General features: G+C 55.4%; 1 protein-coding gene across 2 annotated transcripts; it reads right to left on the bottom strand.

The window, feature by feature from the left end:
* Positions 1-11143: 11143 nt before the first annotated feature.
* On the bottom strand, positions 11144-19755 carry TRIM56 (tripartite motif containing 56). Of its 2 annotated transcripts, none has more exons than XM_030872106.2 (3): positions 19673-19755; positions 18746-18857; positions 11144-18636 (listed from the first exon to the last, which is right to left on the bottom strand). In XM_030872106.2, the coding sequence occupies exons 2-3, from the start codon at positions 18811-18813 to the stop codon at positions 16368-16370; spliced, it is 2337 nt and encodes a 778-aa protein (XP_030727966.1). In that variant the 5' UTR covers positions 18814-18857; positions 19673-19755; the 3' UTR covers positions 11144-16367. The 2 variants fall into 2 exon arrangements, with proteins under 2 accessions (XP_030727966.1, XP_030727969.1); XM_030872109.2 differs by having other exon boundaries at positions 18746-18820; positions 19673-19753.
* Positions 19756-19975: the final 220 nt, after the last annotated feature.

The following is a 19975-nucleotide window of genomic DNA, read 5'->3' as shown; positions in this document are numbered from 1 at the left end:
GGAGGGGCTGGGCTGCTGGAGTGAGGGGAGCTGAGGTGGCAGACGTGAGGCGGCCCAGACCTGACGAAGTCTGGGGCCCCTTCTGCTTCATGGCTGGGAGGGCAGGTTGACCTGGGCTGCATTTAACACCCAGGAATCAGACCTGGGCCCTTTCCTGGAACTGGCCTGTGGGCTGGGGTCCAGGTCAGGAGAGGGGAAGCATGAACCACCCCGTCTCAAGCACCTTCCACAACCCCACAGGGAGCGCCATGGGCAGGCAAGTTGGCACAAGTTGGGCAGTACTGCCTGCCACCCCTAACCCCTGTCCTGAGACCACACTGGAGATTGGCCTCAATCTTGGCCTGACCGTCTGGGCTCCCTGCCTGCCTTAGTGCCAGACGGGTCTCGTACCCAATCCAGGGAGGAACTAATTTGGGAGTGGGAAGTCCAAGGTCTGTCCCCGTCCGTGCAGAACCTCCCCATGTGTCCACTCCAGGCCTGCTCTCTGGGCCTCTCTGCCCGCTGCAGGGGGTAGGGCTTGCCTGTGTATGGTGGACGCACCACCCACTGTGCACACACCGCCCATGGTGGACACACCACCCATGGTGGACATGCCCCCCCACAGTGGGCACGCCACCCACAGTGGACATGCCACCCACAGTGGGCACGCCACCCACAGTGGACATGCCACCCACAGTGGACACACCGCCCATAGTGGACATACCACCCATAGTGGACACACCGCCCATGGTGGACACGCCACCCATAGTGGACACACCACCCACTGTGCACACGCTGCCCATGGTGGACACACCGCCCATGGTGGACATGCCCCCCCACAGTGGGCACGCCACCCACAGTGGACACACCACCCACTGTGGACACGCCACCCACAGTGGACATACCACCCACAGTGGACACACCGCCCATGGTGGACACGCCACCCACTGTTGACACACTGCCCATGGAGGACCACCACAGGCCCTGCAGAAGAGGCCTGAGGCTCCAATGAAGGAGGAATGATCAGCTTCCCACTTCCCGCCTCCACCCTTTGCTGTCCTCAGCCCTTGTCCTCTCCACGAATGGCCGAGGTCCTGGCCGATGGCCAGCGCTGTCTGGACAAGAGGAAACCGGGATGTGAGGAACGGCAGCGGTGGGAGGAACGCAGAACGCTGAGTCTTCAAGAGCAGAAATTCCACCGGAAAGAAAACAATGCACGAGGGACAGAGTCACCTTCCAGGGAACAAGGGGGAAAGGAAAGAGACTGGGCCTTCCTGCTCCAGTCAGGTAAACAGCCCTGGGGATGCCCCAGCGTGAACTGGCTTCTAGGTATGGGCGCTGCAGTGGAAGGCTGGAGGTCTGAGTCCCGCGGTGTAGTGACTGGGAGAAATGGTCCCCGCCCCCTTTGCTGGCCTTCTTAGGCAGATGAGCTCCTAGGGGGGAAAACAGGGTCCCGTGCCAAGGTCAGGCGGATCCCGGGAGAACCGAAGGAGCATCTGGTAAAGAAGCCCATCTATGCTGGGACCGTCACAGCCCCCAGATGGCCAGTTGGCTGTTGGAAACCAAGTAAGACAATTCTAGGTTCTAGGGCAGGATTTGCAGAAGCTGGAACCTGCAGGAACTTCATTAGAGATGAATGAGGTCATGGCCGGGACAGGGTGGAGGCCTGCCCGGGGTCCCCCACTGTGTGCAATACCAGAGGGGAGAGTTCCATCCTCTTTCAGGGCCTTTAGAAAGAGTGTGGCAAATCCCAGAGCTAGAGGAGAGGCCTCCATCTGAAAGGGACAGGGAGAAGCAACCCCCTTGTCAGGGCTGCAGGGCCCCTAGCCTCCCGGACTCCCATGCTGGTAAGCCCGGAGGAAGGATGGACCCTGAGCCTCTGAAAACTTGTGCCAGACAGCCTGGATCTGTGACTGCCCCTGTTAGTGTGTTGAGGCAGCTTCTGATCTGCAAATCCATTCTTTTCTAAGGTGTTGGGGTCTGCATGCCTTTTCTTTAGGGTTTCAGGAGTTGCTCTCTTCCCCAAACTACAGCAGTAATGATGGCTAAGGTATGCTGAGTGGTTGCCATCTACCAGGCCCTCTTTGGTACTCATCACCTTAGTTCGTTCTCCTGTGGCTCAGAGTCGGGGAGTGGCGATGTCCCCATTCTACAGATGAGGAAACCGACACACAAAGGAGTCGAATTTCTTGCTCAAGCTCACTCAGCTAATGAGAGGAGCTGGCTGCAGAGCCCCCAGCTCTTAACCCCATTCTGTTTTTCAGTGCCTCACCTGTCCACACAGCTGTCGCCTGCACAGCTGCCCCCCTAACCTCCCAACCCAGGATGGGTCCATGCCCCTCCCTCACTGCATGCCCCTGCCCCCTTCCCACCACGCTTGACTCTTTCCTTCAGGACTCTTCTGACCCTGGTCTCATCCCCTCTCCCCTCCCCGCACCCCCCGAGATCTGCTGCCCAGCAAGGAACTGATTCCAACTCAGGTCTTAAGGATTCACTGTTTTAAACCCTCCCGAGTCACACTCACTTTGGAATTACGACATTCTGTGCCTTGATCCAGTGGTTCTCAGCCCCCCACTGCACCTGAGGCTCACCCAGGAGCATTTGTTTTGTTTAAATTTTTAAAAAATTTTTGATTGACGTATAGTTGATTTACAATGTTGTGCTAATTTCAGGTGTACAGCAAAGTGAATCAGTTATATACATATATCCACTTTTTTTTTGTTAAGCTTCTGTTCCCATATAGGTCATTACAGAGAATTGAGTAGAGTTCCCTGTGCTGTACGGCAGGTTCTTATTCGTTATCTATTGTATATATAAGTAGTGTGTATGTTTCAATCCCAATCTCCAAATTCATCCCCCACCCCCGCCAAGAGCTTTTGAAAAGTCCTGAGACCCAGACTCACCCCTGATGATTGGAATCTTGAACTGGAACCCTGGGATACTGGGGTTTGTTTTGTTTTTACTAGCTCTTCGGGTGCTTCTAGGATTGAGACTATGACCTTAGACCCCATGAGCCAGTGATGTTAAATGTCAAGCATTTGCTGCCCTGGGGAGGCTGTTGGAGGCAGAGCCCCCTTATCACACTTGAAGGCGTCTACCTGACAGCTGGTCGGTGTTGCCCTAGGCCTGGAGGCTGGGTCACCTGGCGACAGGGAGCTGCAGCCTCTGGCGGTGAGCTGGGGAGGAGGATGGGTGGGCTGAACTTTGACCCAGTTGCTCCATGAGCACTTTTCCTGCCCTGTTCACGTCTGTGAGCTGGTTTTCTGCTGACCTTGGACTTCAGGCTCAACTCTGAGATGGGTGGAGAGGGAGAGAGGAGATGAGAAGCTGGTTCAGGGCTGGAGGAGCCAGAACATGCCTCGAATGCCTTGAAAGAGCCATGCTGTGAACTGCTCGCTGTGAACTGCCCGCTGTGAACTGCCCGCTGTGAACTGCTCGGGAAGGCTCCCTGCGGGGCACGGCCTGTGAAGAATGAAGGTCAGTATCCTAATTGCCATCTGCTGGCATTCCTGCAGAGCTGCTTTCATTGTGTTTTCTGCCCCCTGGGCATATAAAAGTGCTGGGGCTGGAGATATGGCTCCAGCCCTGGAGGGACTCACGGCTCTGTTCTGGAGAAAGACAAGCGTTTCTAAAGATAAGCAGTTCCAAGGAAGGCTGGGCCAAGTGCCTCCTGAATGACACATGAAGTCAGGCATACAGTCAAGGCCTGGGGCAGGTGCGGAGGAGTTCAGGGCCCCAACCTTCGGGATAGGGCAAAGGGGCCTTCAGGGAGGATGAGTCAGCCTGGAGAAGCAAAGAGTGTGTGAGTAGAAGGGCCTGGAAATGAAGGACCCCAAAGAGCAGGCCGGGAGATTTGCTCGTGTGTGTGTGTGTGTGTGTGTGTGTGTGTGTGTGTGTGTGTGTGTGTGTGTGAGTGTGTGTGTGTCTGTGTGTCTGTGTGTGTGTCTGTGTGTGTGTGTAGCCTGACAGAGCCTCCCGACTCCCCTGTCATCGTCCACCCGCCCGGACCTGCTCTTAGTCAGTCCCTGTGCTGGGTGCTTCTGCCCCGTGGCTCTGGGGTGCTGATGAGGCCTCTGTTATTCACAGCCTAGACCACCTGGCTCTCTGGGGCCCACTCCCTCTTCCCCAGGGTGTAGCCCAGCCTGCCAGCTCACCATTCTGTGAGGCTGGTCCCAGACGCAGACAGCCTCAGTCATGCCAGGGTTGGCAGGAGCTGCGGGCCTCGCCGGCAGAGACCTCGCCCTCCCGAGTCCTCAGCTCCACACTGGCCAGCTCTGTCTAAGGACCAGGCTGTCTGGGGAAGCAGAGGGGCCATTGTCTGGTTTCCAGGGTCTAGCTCCTTCAGAGGGGACACCAGGAAATTGGGGGTCACCCCTTCTCATTCTGAGCTCCCGCTTTAGACCAGCACTAATGGAAACCATTCTGCTCTGGGTGTCTCAAGGGTCTGGTCCTGAACCTAAGCCACCAGAATGGGGCCCTGAGGGGGTTTCTCCTCCAGTCCTCCCTCTTTCTGGAAATGGCATGCCAAACTCCATCTTGCCCGTATCTGCCTGTGCTGGTAGCTTACTCAGGGAAATGGGGGTGGAGGTGGGAGCCAGCAGCAGAGCCCGGATGGAAAGCCCCTGACTCGGGAACTCCCTGTTATCACTTCTGAGAAGCCCAGGGAGCTGGTAGGAAAGGGGAAGAGGTCATGTTGTGTCTAGCACCTGGGGCTGGTTTTCAGGCTGAATCAGGTGGTGATCAGTGCAGCAGGTGGAAAGCCCAGGGCTGTTCCTCCTGGCCTGGGGTGGAGGTTCCCTGCACTCCGACAGGGCTTTCCTGTCCAGCAGACCGTTAGTTCTGCTGCGTCTGGACACGCGTGTGTTTGTGTATGTTGGGGAGGATGGGGGACATGGGCGTCCCTGACTTTCTCCACAAGCCCAGCTCATGCACGGGGAAGAGGAACAGAAGTAGTGGGGGTGAAAGAGGGAACCAGGAAGCCATTCATCACAGGGGCGGGATGTGAATTGGTCACATCTGCCCCCTTCCATCTAGACCATCTGATTTCCCTTTTTCCCACCCATTTTTTGCCTTTGGAATATTCCCCCTCCCCTGCTTTTCTCAGGTAAGTCAGCTGTCCACAGAGCCTCCCAAGATGCCTTAGCTCTGCCTCTTCCCCAAAGCCTTCCCAGCCTCCTCCAGGCCATCTTGAGCTGTCTGTCCTTTGAACTTGATCCCTCTTATGATCAGACCCACACAATCACACGTTCAGCACTGGATTATTCGTCGACTGCATTGCATGTGTTTGTTTTGTTTTCCCTACTGGGTTGTACATCGTTTAGAGGCAGGAACTGTTTGGGTGTAAACTTTCTTCCTGTGTCCCTTAATACTGCCCCACGTGGGCGGGACTTGGGTCTGACAGCCAAGTACCTTGAAGTTAACATCGCCTTCTGAGAATTCAATTAAGAAGAAACTCAGTTTAGGAGAGGATATTAGCCCTCTGTAGAAATTACCTAGGAGACTGTCTGTCTGTGAATATCCCAAATCCAATTAAGGAGACATGGAGGAGCAGATAAGATTGTGATTGCATTTCAGCAAAGTAACTGCATTGTCTTCTGCCCGAGGGAAAATGCCAAGACGAGGGGAAAGTTCCTCTTCATCACAAAGGGGGATCCAAGGAGACCCAACTTGGTGCTGGGGCTCCAGGCTGTGCCGGACAATCGGTGTCCCGTCCCGCAAATTTCAGTGGCTAGGACCAAGGATGGGTGTGTCTGGAGGTGCAGAGGACGCCTCAGACTATCATCCTGCCATTAAGATCATCCAATGTCCACACTAAAGCCACATTCTGAGGCCCCCAGGAGAGATGTGTCCAGGTGCCTGGGGATGTGACTCTGTTTGTAAATTAATAAGCCAGAATTGGGGGTCTGTAAGCTATTCTTTCCGCGTCCGGTTCATGTTAATTGGACCTGAGATTGCTTTGTCCAAGGTGTGCACATGTAGCCGAGAAGGAGGTGCTGGGCTGTGGTGAAGCACCATGATAAAGCTGCCTTGTCTGGGAGACCGGCCACCTTCCGCCCCGGCCATGTCGTCCCTGGACACTTTTTTAAAAAATTAATTTATTTTGTTTTTGGCCGTGTTGTGTCTTCATTGTTGCGTACGGGCCTTCTCTAGTTGCATCGAGCGCGGGCTTCTCATGGCGGTGGCTTCTCTTGTTGCAGAGCATGGGCTCTAGGTGCACGGGCTTCAGTGGTTGTGGTGTGTGGGCTCAGTAGTCGTGGCTCGTAGGCTCTAGAACGCAGGCTCAGTAGTTGTGGCGTGCAGGCTTAGTTGCTCCGAGGCATGTGGGATCTTCCCGGACCAGGGCTCGAACCCGTGTCCCCTGCATTGGCAGGCGGATTCTTAACCACTGCGCCACCAGGGAAGCTCCCCCTGGACATTTTTGTGCTTGCTGTTTGCATTGGTTATTTAGAGGCAGGGTCCAATAAATACCTGCTGCGTGGTGGAGTGAGTGATGGGTGCATGGGGTGTTTTGCCTCTAAAAGGATGGAGAGAAGGCCCGTGGTCCCAAGGGCTGGGTGAGGGGAGGAGTGAATGGGTGGCCATGGACCGAACACCTCCATGTGCCAGGCACTGAGTGTGTTTGTGTTCTCCCTCTTGTTTATTCATCTGGGAACCACTGTGCTGTCTCACTGCATCTTTTGTACAGATGAGGAACGGAGGTTCAGAGAGGTGAAGGAACCTCTGCACAGGGAGCGGTGGAGCTGGGACTAAATGTGGATCTCTTCCCTGTGACTCCCTTTCTTGAAGGAGAGGGAGGAAGAATCCAAGAGGGGAGGTACATGTGCTTCTGTGTTAGGAGACAGGCCTCTGGGTGGAGAGGTGAACAGGGCACGGAGCCACTCCTGGAGGGCTCTGCTCCTCGCCCACACCCAGCATCTGCCCTCGGAGGACAGATGTGGCAGCTCTGGTCCTCCGCTAAGTAGTAAGTGGTAGGAAATGAGCTTCAGAGAAATTCCAGTCTCGATTCTTTAATGAGGCAAAAGTTGGCATGGTGCCCTGCCTGGGAGCACCCTGACAGCAAGTCCCCCAGCCCTGTGCGCTTTGCAGAGCATAGAGATACACCTCATCTAAACACCAGCAAAGATGTCTGGCCCTGGCCACAACCACAAACCCATACATAGGGTGTGGCACTGCTTCTCAACATCTGGACACAGATTCTCGATGACAAACCCCAATCCAGCTTCCGCCTCCCCTGATGGACCACTTCCAGATGGTGCTCAGACACCCCAGCATCCTTCCCTTCCTCTCCTGCTGCCTCCCCAAGGCCTCGGATGCAGATATATGGCGTCGTGTCTCCCTGAGCTTGGATGTGTGTGTCCTCAAGTCCCTGCAGCCTTCTCCCTGCTTCCTGGTGTTCTTGGATCTCTATTCTTTTCTCCAGGGATCACACAGGAGCAAGTGGTTAGGCAGAGGCCAACGTCAGCTGCGGCCGGCCTGGAGCTAACTCTCCAGCACTCCCTGGGGAGGTGATTCGCACAAGGCCTTCCCGAGAGCCGCAGCCCAGTTCATCTTTCCTGGGTGATGTTTTCTCTATAGCTCCCTTCCCGCCAACTTCCCATACCAGCCCATTCCAACCCCAAGAGATATCTCTGCCCCAAAGTGTAGCTTCTCTTCGGCTGGAAAGACTCTTCCTGGCGAGAGAACCACGGAGGCACTGGAGCCAAGAAGGGAACTGGGGAGAAAGGCAGAAGGTGAGGGGGCCTGGCTCTCCCCGCCTGGGCCCCGCAGGGCTGGCCTGGAGAGGAGACAGCGTCTGGAGTCTCGCGCCTTGAGGTGGGCAGGGACCTCCTTAGGTTCTAGCTCAGCTCCCAGCAGCACGAAACGCACAGAAGAGTGATGTAGGGAGTTCCTCCGGCCCTCAACTTGGGCCTGGGAGCCTCCCACGCAGTCTGTGGGGTGGGGGGAGGAAGGTGGCGGGGAGTAGGGGCCGGGCAGGGAGAGCCAGGCCCAGGCTCCCCGGCCCGCGCTCTGCTCCCATGTCTCCGTGGTTCTCCTGCCAGGAAAGTCTTTCCAACTGAGAAGAAGCTGTACTTTGGGGCAGAGCTAACTTTTGGGGGTTAGAGTGGGGTCGTGTAGGAAGTTGGTGGGAAGGGAGAGAAAGAAAAAAAGCCTTGGGGACTTCCCTGGTCGTGCGGTGGTTAAGACTTCGCCTTCCAATGCAGGGCGTGTGGGTTCCATCCCTGGTCTGGTAGCTAAGATCCCACAGGCCTTGTGGCCAAAAAACCAAAACATGAAACAGAAGCAATATTGTAACAAATTCAATACAGACTTTTAAAATGGTCCACACCAAAAACAAACAAACAAATCTTTAAAAAAAGAAAGAAAGTCTCGCCCAGGAAAGCTGGACTGGGGTGGGGCTGCTGGGAAGCCTTCGTGCACATCACCTCGCCAGGGAGCGCTGCAGAGTTAGCTCCAGGCCGGCCGCGGCTGGCGTTGGCCTCTGCCCAGCTCGTGGTGAGCCTGTTCATGTCACATAACCTTCTAACCTCACCGTCCCCATAATTAAACCAGAGGTGATAATACTATGCACCTACCTGGACTTTAATACACATAAATGCATAACCGGTAGAGAGGGGCCTGCCTCCAAGTAAACGTTTCATAGATACCATTCATTCATTCCAAGTCTACCGTATCCCAGGCACCATTCTGTGGGCATAGGAGGTATTAGTGCACAAAACAGGCAAAATGCCCCATCCTGGGGTTTGCGTTCTACCTGGGGTAGAATTTGGAGGAAGAGACAAACTATAACAATTAGTAGGACAAATAATTCAATGGAATAGTATGTTAGAAGGTTAAAGTGCTGTGGAACATGGGAGAAGTACAGCGGAGTGAGATTACTATCTTTTCTTCCAGATAACTTCACTCTTACTCATGTTCCCTTCTAAGGAAAAGGGATAAACCCTTTTTGCCTCCGGGCCTGGCCCAGCAATGTTTCCAGCTCCTCTCTGTGTTCTATCTGACGTAAGTGACAGGGACTAGATTTTAGCCCAAATTCACTCATTTGTTCTTTTCACTCACCAGTATTTATAGAACACCTGGTTATGGAAAATTCAGTGTGAATCAGAAGTTCTTGTCCTGAAGGGTTTTGCAGGTGAGGAAAGAGCTGCGTGTGAATAATCGAGGTGACAAAGTAGTCAGGGCCGTCAGAGATGGGAGGGACGCAGGCGCTGGAGGGAAGAAGCGGGTCTGTGCACACCCGCCCTGCACGTGGACCCCTGGCCTCGGTGCCCTGGCCCCTCGCTGGATTCGGGGGCTGTTCCATGTCTCCTTGCTCTGGCTCTTTTCTTCTGGTGAGACTGTCCCTAAATTAGTGTTCAGGGGAGAGGAAACAGACGTTGCCCTTTCTGATGGGGAAGAGACATTTTCTGAGTTGACCCTGGAGCAAAATCGAGACCCCAGAGCCCCCTTCCCCTGACCCCAGTGACGAGGAGGGATACAGTGAACATCTGTCGAGCTGTGTGCCCAGCCTGTGACATAGCCCGGCTTCCCCACCCCTACAGTGTGTCCTCTGCTGCCCTTATTCGAAGGTGGCCTGACCCCAGCAGGGCAGCGAAGAGGAGAGAGGCCTGCAGAGTCTTTGGCCTGGCGACTAGCTGCAGACCCCATGGCTGTGAGCAGAGGCAGTGGGTCTGCCGCCTCCAGGGCTGCGACTTCTCCAATGCAGAGGAGAGAGAGACCCAGGTTTGAGGGAGGAGGCTGGGCCGCATGGCTGGGAACCGAGGACACATGTGCCTGACCACAGGGCCAGACGCTTCGCCTTGGGGTCTGGAGCTAGAACAGGCCGTTCTCCCCACAGCCGCCGCTCACATGGACCCACAGGCTCTCCCGCCCGGCCCCCTCAGCTGCTGAGTCACACTCCCCAGGGCTCACAGAGGCTCTGGTCCAAAGCCAGGCTGAGTCATTAGATGATGAATTGCGGAATTCTTATTCAGGCTGTCACCGCAGCAGTGGTGGGCCCTCCACACCCTCTGCTTCCCCACGAGCCACTTAGAGCATTCTCTTGTGGCATGTCACTCCTGCTCCGTGGGGAGGCGGGGCCTCTCTGGCACTGAGAAGATGGTGGTGGAGGTATGGGGGGCATCACTGAGCTTCCCTTCCTGGGTCTAGATTCTGGACCTGCTTAGGGATAGGTCCTGGCCTGTTAGCTCGGGGAAGAACCTCAGATCTCATTTCGTTCAGCTCTCTCATCGGTGAATGAGGCTCCGGATTCAGAGCTGGTCGGAAGGGCAGCCTTTGGAGTCAGAAACGAAATCTACTTAAAATGAGCAAAGCTCGCAGGCCTAGGTCTCCGTGTCTGTAAAATAACGATGGTGCCTACTTCCATCCCGGAAGGCGATGGATGTGAAGCACGGGTAGGTGGCACTCCATAACTGTTGCTTGACTCCCGTATTTGATGCGGAGGCCGGAGGCTGAGTGAATTCGAAATAAAGACCTGAGATCTTTTCTCTTCCTGCTCAGGACTCAGAAGGGAGGGTCAGGAGCTCCTGGAGGGGCTTTGGAGAGGAGGTCAGAGGGGGTGGGTTGGGCCAGTAGGCAGATATTCCTAGAGCCTGGGTACCTCCCAGCCCTGCAGGGGCCACCGTGGGATCACAAATGCAGCACGTTAGATGGAGCCCACAAGCCAGAAAACGAGCAGAGACCAGTGATGGGCACAGCCATCCTGACCTGGGCCCCTGGCCCACCTCCTTCATATACACCTCCACGGGGTCCTGCGGGGCCGGATCACCTGAGGGCTGCCTCCCACCAAACGTGAGCCTGGAAGATGCACACTTCTGCCCAGAGGGCCCCTCTGCCCTACAGGTGGGAGTGGCCCGGGACGAGGGCTGGGACCACAGACGATGACTGTGCTGATCACCCTGCTTCTGAAATGTCCCCAAGGATCCTGTGTAGCATCTCTGGAGCTATATCAAGGAACGGCCATGATATCTGATTCCCTTCACTACCCGGGTATTTTTATTTGTTTTGGCCGTGTCGCGAGGCATGTGGGATCTTAGTTCCCCGACCAGGGATCGAACCTGCGCCCCCTGCAGTGGAAGTGCGGAGTCTTAACCACTGGACCGCGAGGGAGGTCCGCTACCTGGGTGTTGATCATTTCCCAGACCCATGAACCATCTGAGAGAAGGTCCACATGTTTCAAAAGAATTTATTAAGAAACAGAAAAGAATGATACAAAGTATAAAGGAATGAAAGAGTTTACAACACAGATTCTTCAGCCTGGTGGCAACGAAGAAATACTTGCTGGGCTCACACCACTGGTACAGAGGCCCCAATTCCACCATTTTCAAGCCCATTTCTCTTAGCTGCTAATGCAGCCAGTTCAAACTTTCTCTGAAGACAAGTCAGATAGCGTTCCAAAACCTCCCCAAACTACTTCCTAATTGCCTCTTTACATATGGTCCCCTCTCCACCCGGTCCCAAAGATTCCTCACCCAGGCTTCAGGTGAGGGTGAGGTCAGCCAGACCCTGTTGAGCCTTCTCCACACCTCCAATCACTCTGTGACCTATTTTTGTTCCCATCCAGACTCATTTAATTAAACTACATTCATGAATCAGTTGGGTAGGCTGGTTTTGTTACCTTCTGTCAAGTTACCTGTTTTCCTAAGCCTGCATCTGAACTTCATCTTTCTCCTAATGGGAACGTCTTCTTGAGCACTCTCTCTGGCAGCTCCCTGCCCCAGCTAGTCCAAGACTATTTTCTCCCCCAAACAGAACTCTGCATCCCCATCCAATCTCCCACCTGACTTACGAGATAACTCTAGTTCTCAGCTGACCTGCCCAGGAGAAATGGTCAAATACCTTGATCTTGGCACCCACTTATCACACCTCGCCCAGCTCAGGTCACCAACCTCATCAATTTCCTCGGAAGACTTCTGACTTCTCTCTTGAATGTCTGCCCCTCTGGAATATTATCTCTGTAGATTATTCGATGACATGGCATTATAGATACAATAATAATAAGACTACAGCGAAAGAAGAGTTATTTTCTCCCAAATTATATTTTCTCTAAATTACCAAAAAATTGGGCTACTCTTGCCATTTTGAATTTCTTCTAAATGTCTATGGCTATCAGGCCTTCATTAGTACAGCCTGATTCGCAGCTGGCCTTGGTCTTAGCAAGCTGGCCATCGGTCCCTTCTGCTCCTATGGTCACTGCTGTGTCTTAGCAAATGGCTTCTCCAAATAACTGCTGGAAAGCGAAACAGAACAGTCTCCTCCAAAGGAGAAGCAGGTCACAACTCTACCCAGACGTCCTCGAGTTTTCCCCTCACAATGCATGCGCACAATATCCCCATTCAAGCTTACCCTGATGGAAAATAAGTCAGTGCTAAAGTCGGTTAAAATTTTTCCCAACCAAGACTGCAGATTTGAGCTTTATGGGGTACAAAATCCTTCTCTATGCCTCTCAGCCAGTCCTCACCACCACCCCGTGAGGTGGGCATGGTGAATACTATTATCGCTATTTTACTGATGTAGAAACTGAGGTTCAGAGAGGTTAGGGAGCTAGACCAACATCACACAGCTATTTAGTTGGAAGAGCCAGCATTCAACCCAGGTCTCCACTGCCTCATTCACCTTCCTTTTTTTTTTTTTTAAAGATATGATTTATCATTTAAATTTATTTATTTATGGCAGTGTTGGGTCTTCGTTTCTGTGCGAGGGCTTTCTCTAGTTGTGGCAAGCGGGGTCCACTCTTCATCGTGGTGCGCGGGCCTCTCACTATCGCGGCCTCTCTTGTTGCGGAGCACAGGCTCCGGATGCGCAGGCTCAGCGGCCATGGCTCACGGGCCTAGTTGCTCCGCGGCATGTGGGATCCTCCCAGACCAGTGCTCGAACCCGTGTCCCCTGCATCGGCAGGCGGACTCTCAACCACTGCGCCACCAGGGAAGCCCTCACCTTCCTTTTTTAAGCACAGAGAATATGAACAAGGTTCTCTACTCCCTTTCTCTCTACCCGAACGGCGTTCTCCTTTCCTACACGATCTGGAGAGCTCCAGACAGCACAAGGAATGAGCGATCATTGTCATAGTCCAATGCAGGGTGCGGATGTCGGATGTTTCACAATGTTCCTATTACTTAACATCTGTAGTTGAGCCGAGAACTCTCTCTCCGCACTGAGCAGTGCTTTCTGTGCCGGGATTTAGGATTCCCAGGTGACAGTTGGGGCACTGAGGATTTTACCTCCAAATTACGCTCAATGCTATACTTCTCATCCGTTTCACATTTTGCCATGTTCTGTGTCTTCCCACCCCGACCCCTTCACGAGGAAAATTCAGTAAGTCTGTCAATCGTCCAGTGCCTGACTCCCCAGGCTTCCTACAGCGTCATGGAAAGCCCTGTGCCTCCTTCATCTTTAGGGCATCTGTGGGATTCTCTTCCTGAATCCAGGTGATATTTCCCTCTGGAAGTTCTCTATTCCTGCCTCAGGGGTGAGCCACTTGACTGCAGCCATTCCACCAGCCGGGCCCTCTGCACGTGGCTCCCATGCGGCTCTGCAAACCTGAAGGTATTTATCCCCTAGAGGCCAGGACCCGCCACCCCCACCCCCTGCCCAGGACATATAAGAAGGACACGCGAATTTCACCTCTTTTGTGACTTAGAGCTGAGCCAGTCTCCTGGAGGCTTATGGTAGGCTGTGTCCACAGTGCCCCCTACTGGAGATTTCCCACAAGCCAAAGTTTTGGACAACCTGGCATTTTCTAGACATCAATTCACTCCACAGGCGTTTACAGAGCACCTACTAGGAGCCGTCACTGTGCTGACTCTGTAGAGAGAGCTGCAAAGAAGACAGACACGGCACCCCACTCGTGCAACTCATCTTAAACCATCTGGTTCCGCAGAACCGCCACTTGGTTTCCAGTTGGTCTGAATTAGTTGGTGAACTCAGTAAGAACTTCCCCTGTCTCTGGACACTCCACAATGACCGATCACCCACGGGGACCACCCACGGGGACCACCTGACCTCTGCAAACTTCCCAGGGCAGATTCCTTGGTCAGTCACCAGACAGGATCCTGCTCTGACGAACCTTCCTCCCTGCTGGGTCCTGACTGGCTGGGATTCTCCTCCTGACTCCTGCCTAGCCCCCCACCCCTACCCCTGACAGAACAGTCTCACTTATTCGGACACATTCATTCACAAATCCAGTAGTTATTCTTGAGTGTATTTTTCTGAAGTAGTCAAGCATATATGTTATTTAACGGACAGTAATAACTGAAGTAGAAGTGTGCATATATGAATAACAGCATGAAATAAAAAGAACCCAATCTCCCCAATCACTGACTATTTACACATTTTGAACCTATTTCCACTTGGTAACTATTCAGACATGCTTTTATCTTGTTGCTATCATTACATGAACAGAAAGCCAAAATCTTTTTTTTTTGGCTTACGATTGCATCATATAACATCATATTCTCCTAAATAGTTCTCATAATTGTCATCCATGAAGGCAGCAGCTCACTGTCCTGGTAGAACACAGTCTACTTGGCTAGATTCTGGTCTAGCCAGAATTGGCGAGCTAAGCTGAGCTGTTTCCTGTCAAAGACTGTAATAGACAGGGTGGCCACAAATACCTGTGTGCAGATACGTTTTTTCCTTTTGTATCCTTTTCCCAGAATGTACTCCCCAAAGTGAGATAACTTCGTCTTATAATCACTTCTTTGACTTTTGTCAAGAATTGCCAAACTGTTCACCAGGAAGCATCATTTATAGTGCCAGGGGTCTATTTCCCCACGACATATTTTTTAAAATGTATTTTTGACGAATGCAAGTGGTCGATTTTATCTTATGTTTCATTTTATGTGTCCTGGCCTGTGTGCGTTCCCCTTGGGTATACGGCTTATTTGGTCATTTGACCCAGTAGATCTGTTTAGTCGCTCCATATACTGGAGACTCCTTAGATCAATGCTCCGTCATTTCCTCATCTCATTGATTTTCCTTTAATCTTCGTTCTTCTTTCCTGTGCATACATTTCAAAATTTTATATAATTGAATTTGTCCACCTGACATTGATGATTTCCCCTTTCACTTCATTAAACAATCAACGACCTCCCTGGAAACAGATTTTCTTTTCCCTACACCTAATGTCCTGCATTTTCCATCTGGACTTGTCCAAAATCTCTCTGGTTCCCATGAACACTCACTGCCCATGATCCTTACATATTATTCCCTTTGGTCACCTCTCAACAGCCCCTGGCTAAACATGTCCACCTCAGTTCCACCGCTGCCACAGCCTGTGCAAAAGGCCGGTGGTCACGGCTCCCTTCTGATGGGATCCCTCCATGAGATTTTCACCCCTCCGCCCATCCCAGCCCCACTACCGACTTCCCAGGTCTTCCAACCGGTTTGGCCCCTGAGTCCGGCACCTGGCCTCTAGGCTTAGGTTTTTTCCCCACCCATAACGGCAATATGGACAAATGCCTTCAACCCCTTAGTGCAGCCACAATTTCTCAAAAGGAATTGTGCCAGAAAACTAAGAGGGGGCTAAAAATAAACTCCAGGAAGTGTAAAGACATCAAAAAAGAAAAGGTTTTAAATCCTACATAGGTCTGGCCTCAGGTTGGCTTGGAGGTGAGGGGTGGTGGAAGTCGGGGGGTAAGACCCAGGGTCTCCCCTTGTCTCACACTCAGAACCCTGTGTTTTAGACTCCAACCCCGCCGGGTTCCATTTTCTAGTAGCACATTCTCTTCACGGACTTAAAGGTAAACGCCTGTTGGCCTCGGCTTGTGTCTACAGTTGGTCCCCCATGAAGTCCAGCCCGCACTTCACTGGGGGACGCCATTATCAGAGGAGCCTCAACTTCCCAGCCGAGGCTGGTGGAAGATGCCATTTATGGCCGGGTTCAAAATCCCAGACCTCTTCTGACTTGGTGCGTCCCGTTCAAGTCAGAGGGGAGGGGGTTCTCAGCTCTCTTCCAGAAAGTACATACCTGACATACCCTTCAAGCCCTGGGCTTAAAGGACTATTTCTACCCACTTCCCCAAGACTCTCCCTGGGCTACCCCATCAGGAATGGTTTTAAAGAACCCAAATCAGGACTAGCTTACACATCTTGGAAACCTAGACTCTACGGCGGCGGCAGTGGCAGTCACCCCCAGCAAAAGCAAGAAGCATTAATGCCCAGTACCCCTCCAACCCCTCCTCCTCCGCTTCCGAGGGTTTCGGCCATGCCACCCGCCTTGGTCCCTATTCCTGCGCACCTGAAGAGCGGTTTCGCACTTCACCTTGAATAGTTGCCAACCCCTGCTCTCTGGGAAAATGCCCTCGGCCACCACATCCCTCGGGCCGCCCTGCTTCCCTTCTCTCTACCCCCCCAGTCCCCCCACCCCGAAGTGTCTCTCCAGTCCCAGCCCTTTAACTGTCAGGAGGGCGGACCCGAAAGACATGGATGGTCCCATTACTGAGGGACACAACCAGGTACCTGCCATCCACCATGGTGGTCACCCGGGGCTTTTCCAGGCCGTGATAGGCCGTCAGGAAGTCACCGAGCAGCGACCCCTTCGGATCGAGGATCACCACCTTGTTGACCTCCCGAAGGGTCAGAAAGATGTAGCCCTTCTTATCCACGGACACGGAGCCCGGCTGGCAGCCGTGCAGGCCCGGCCCCCCGTACTCCCCAATCACCTGGCCCAGCCCGTCACAGACCACCAGGCTACTCTGCTGCCAATCTGACCCCACGAAATTGCCCTGGGGGCTGGTGGTCAGGAACACTAGTGCCCGCAGGCCCCGGCTGGCCTTGCCCCCAGGGATAAACCGGGTGGCCAGGCTGCCTTCCATGTTGTACACCTCCACGTGGCCTGACACGCTGACGGCCACCCGGTCCCCGCTCGGCATGGCGGCCACGGCGTGGCTGGCCTGGCAGAGGCTCAGCGCCCGGCGCCACTGCACCTCGCCGTTGGGGCGGATGAGATAGAGGCGAGCGCCAGCCGAGAAGGCCACGGCGTCCTGCAGGGCGGCCACGCTGCACGGGGAGCAGCCCTCGGGGACGGGCACCGCGCCCTTGTAGTCGCCATTGAGGGAGAAGCGCTTCAGGGCCCTGTTCTGCTCATCTGCCACCAGGATCTCCCGGGAGCCAAACGGACACAGCCCGGTGATCCGCGGAGACCGCTTGTCCCCCGGCATCCGTGTGGGGAAGCTGCAGAAAAAGATGGGCCTGGGGAGGAGGCCAGAGCCCTCCAGGTTCGGCCCAGGTGCTGGGCTGGGCTCCCGGGAAACGGACTTGAGCCTGCCTTTGAACTTCCTCTTCTTGTTGGATCGGCCGCCCCTTGGGGACTGGGCTCCTCCATCTTCCTGGGGTGTCTGGGCTCTGCCCTCTTTCGGGGTCTGGGCTCCATCTTCTTGGGGCGTCTCGGCTCTCTCCGCCTTTAGGGTCTGGGCTCCATCTTCCTGGGGCGGCTGCGCGCTGTCCTGCTTTGGGGTCTGGGCTCCGTCCCTGCTCTGGGGCGGGGTTGCAGCGCCTCCCTGGCTTCTGGCTCCGTCTTTCCCGCTGTCCTTCTGGGGCTGCTGCTCCTGAAAGGAGAGCCTTAGCAGCTGGCGGTTCTTGTCCAGGAGTCCAGGATGGAGCTCCAGCTGGGGCAGCAGGCAGGGGGCTGGCCCAGGCATCCAGGGACAACGCTGCAGCTGCTGAAGCCTTTGGGCAATTGCCCCCTCCAGCGAGAGTATCTCGGCCTCCCGACCCAGGCTGAGCACGCGACGGGCAAAGGCGGCCGCCTCCCTGGCCACCTGTGCCCGGCTCTCCAGCTCCCCCAGCCTCTCCCGTGCAGCCTCCTCGGCAGCCTCCACGTGGGCCCGTAGCTGCCCCAGCACCTCCTGCTTCTGGGCCAGGAGGGCCCGGAGGACCCCCTCGGCTGCCTCTTCCACCTGCGTGCCCACCTTGGCTGCCTGCTCCCGCAGACAGGCCAAGGCTTCCTCTTCCGCCAGCCGGGTGGCCTCCAGCTCGGCCAGGTTGCTGTCCACGCCCGCCAGTAGCTCCTCGAGGCCTGGCCTCCGGGCACGCACAGCCTCGGCCAGGGGCAGGCAGGGGTGGTCCAGGTGGGGGTCCAGGCGACACTCCCGGCACAGCAGCTGGGAGCAGGGCTGGCAAAGGAAGCGCAGGGACTCCCCCGGGTGCTGGGGACACTGGGCCGCCTGGCGCTCCCGGGCCTCCTCGTCGTACCACCCTGCCCTGTAGCCCACCAGGTCCACCACTCGGTGGCTGTGGGTCTGCCGAGTGCAGCGGTGCCCATCGGCACAGGCCTGGCACAAGTCGTCGGCGCAGTCCAGGCACCGGGCTGTGGCTGGCCCCCCCGCGCTGGCGCCCCCCATCAGCGGGCACAGTGCACAGGCCGGCTTCCCTGCGCGCAGGTCTCCACCGGCTCGGGCCTTCACCAAATCCAGGAGCCCGTTGACAAAGAAGTTGGTCTTGAAGGCAGCCACGCCCGTGGGCGGCACAGGCACAGTCTCGCGGCACTCAGGGCATCGGAGGTGGCTGCCCTCGGCCAACTGGGCCAGGCAGTCCTGGCAGTAGGTATGCAGGCAGGGCAACGTTTTGGGCACCCGCAGCTGCTCCAGGCAGATTTTACAGGCTAGGAAGTCGCTGCTCAGGGCCTCCAGCAGGGAGGGCGAGGAGCCCTGGGAAACCATTCTGCAAGCGAGGGGTCGGGGTCAGAGGACAGAGGGCACCTCCACGGTGGCCCCCACCTGCCCTCTCACCTCTCCCCCATCCTCAAGCCCCACCAGGTCTGGGGTCTCACCTGAATGGCCAGGAATTTTCTTCTGGTCTCTTGAGATAAAGAGCTGCCTCCCTCCTCCCTGCAGACATTCAGCAACTATGAAAAAGTAAAGGCCGCTTTTGCATGTCAGGCCCTGCGAGATATGACAACACCAAGAAGCACAGCCTTAGAGACCTGCCGGTGTAACGATCGGTGTCCCCCACTGACAGGCCTTGTGGCACATGGGATGCGAGTCTGGTGTGAATAGATCCTGGGGGTCCTGCTGGGGGTGGGATGCCAGGTGAGGGGAGGGCACAGAGGACCCGCCGAGGGTCTGGGTGGGCAGATGTGCCTTGACTCCCGGAGGGTGGGGGAGTATGAGGGACCCCAATTCCCACAGCCCTGTACACCTGCCTCCTAGGCCCTGGCAGCGGCATCACGGGTTGTGAGGGCCCCTCTTCCTGCCTCGACTATCCTGAAATGAACAGGCAGAAGGATGCCTGAGAGGAAGGGGCTGCCTCGCTCTTTCCTTCCAGTTCCTCAAACTCAGGGTCACCGCGTAGCCTTTGCCCCATCTCCTCCAGCCCTTTTCTTTCAGCCTTTCCTGCTGCAAGAGGCCTCCTGCTTTCCTAGAAGCCTCTGGAGGGTAGGAGTCACATGAGGATCAGCTGTGAATGCCCCCAGCTCCCTGCACAGTGGCTGTGAAATACTTGATAAAGAAACTTGGGGGATTTCCCCCAAACTTCCAGAAAGCAGGGGCTGGCTGGAGAGCTCAGAGAGTGGGAGGGGGTCTTCCCCAGGAAGTCTCGGATCTCTGGCCCCGCGGGGGAAGCCTCCCCTCTCCTCCCCTCTCCTCCCGCCTTCTGGGTCCCTCTCCCCACTCCCTTCCCCTTCCTCCCGCTCTCCCCCTTCCCCCACCCCCTCCAGTTCAGCTGTCCCTTCAATCGCCCTCCAAGCCCCTCTCCTTACCTAGCCGGGGCTCCAGGACCCGGAGTGGGGGCCCCCGAGGCCCTGACGCTGCTGTTGCTGGGCTCCTGAAAGAGAAACAAAACTGAAACTAATTGTACTTCTGCAACTTCCGTCCCAGGCCCGGGACACCGACTTGTACAGCCGCAGGCCCCGCCTTCCTCCCTACCCTGCCTGGAGCGCTTCCTCGGGGGCCTCCACCACCAGCAGGGCACAGCCCCCGCCAGCAGGGCACATCCCCCGCCAGCAGGCTCTGGGGCTCCGGGGCCAGGACAGCTTCGGCGGCTGGAGTTGCCGAGGTTGGCT

The sequence above is a fragment of the Globicephala melas genome, chromosome 15 (genome assembly GCF_963455315.2).
Source record: "Globicephala melas chromosome 15, mGloMel1.2, whole genome shotgun sequence".
Lineage (NCBI taxonomy): Eukaryota > Metazoa > Chordata > Mammalia > Artiodactyla > Delphinidae > Globicephala > Globicephala melas.
The sequence above is the reverse complement of the archived record's forward strand: the minus strand, read 5'-3'. Positions and strand labels throughout refer to the sequence as shown.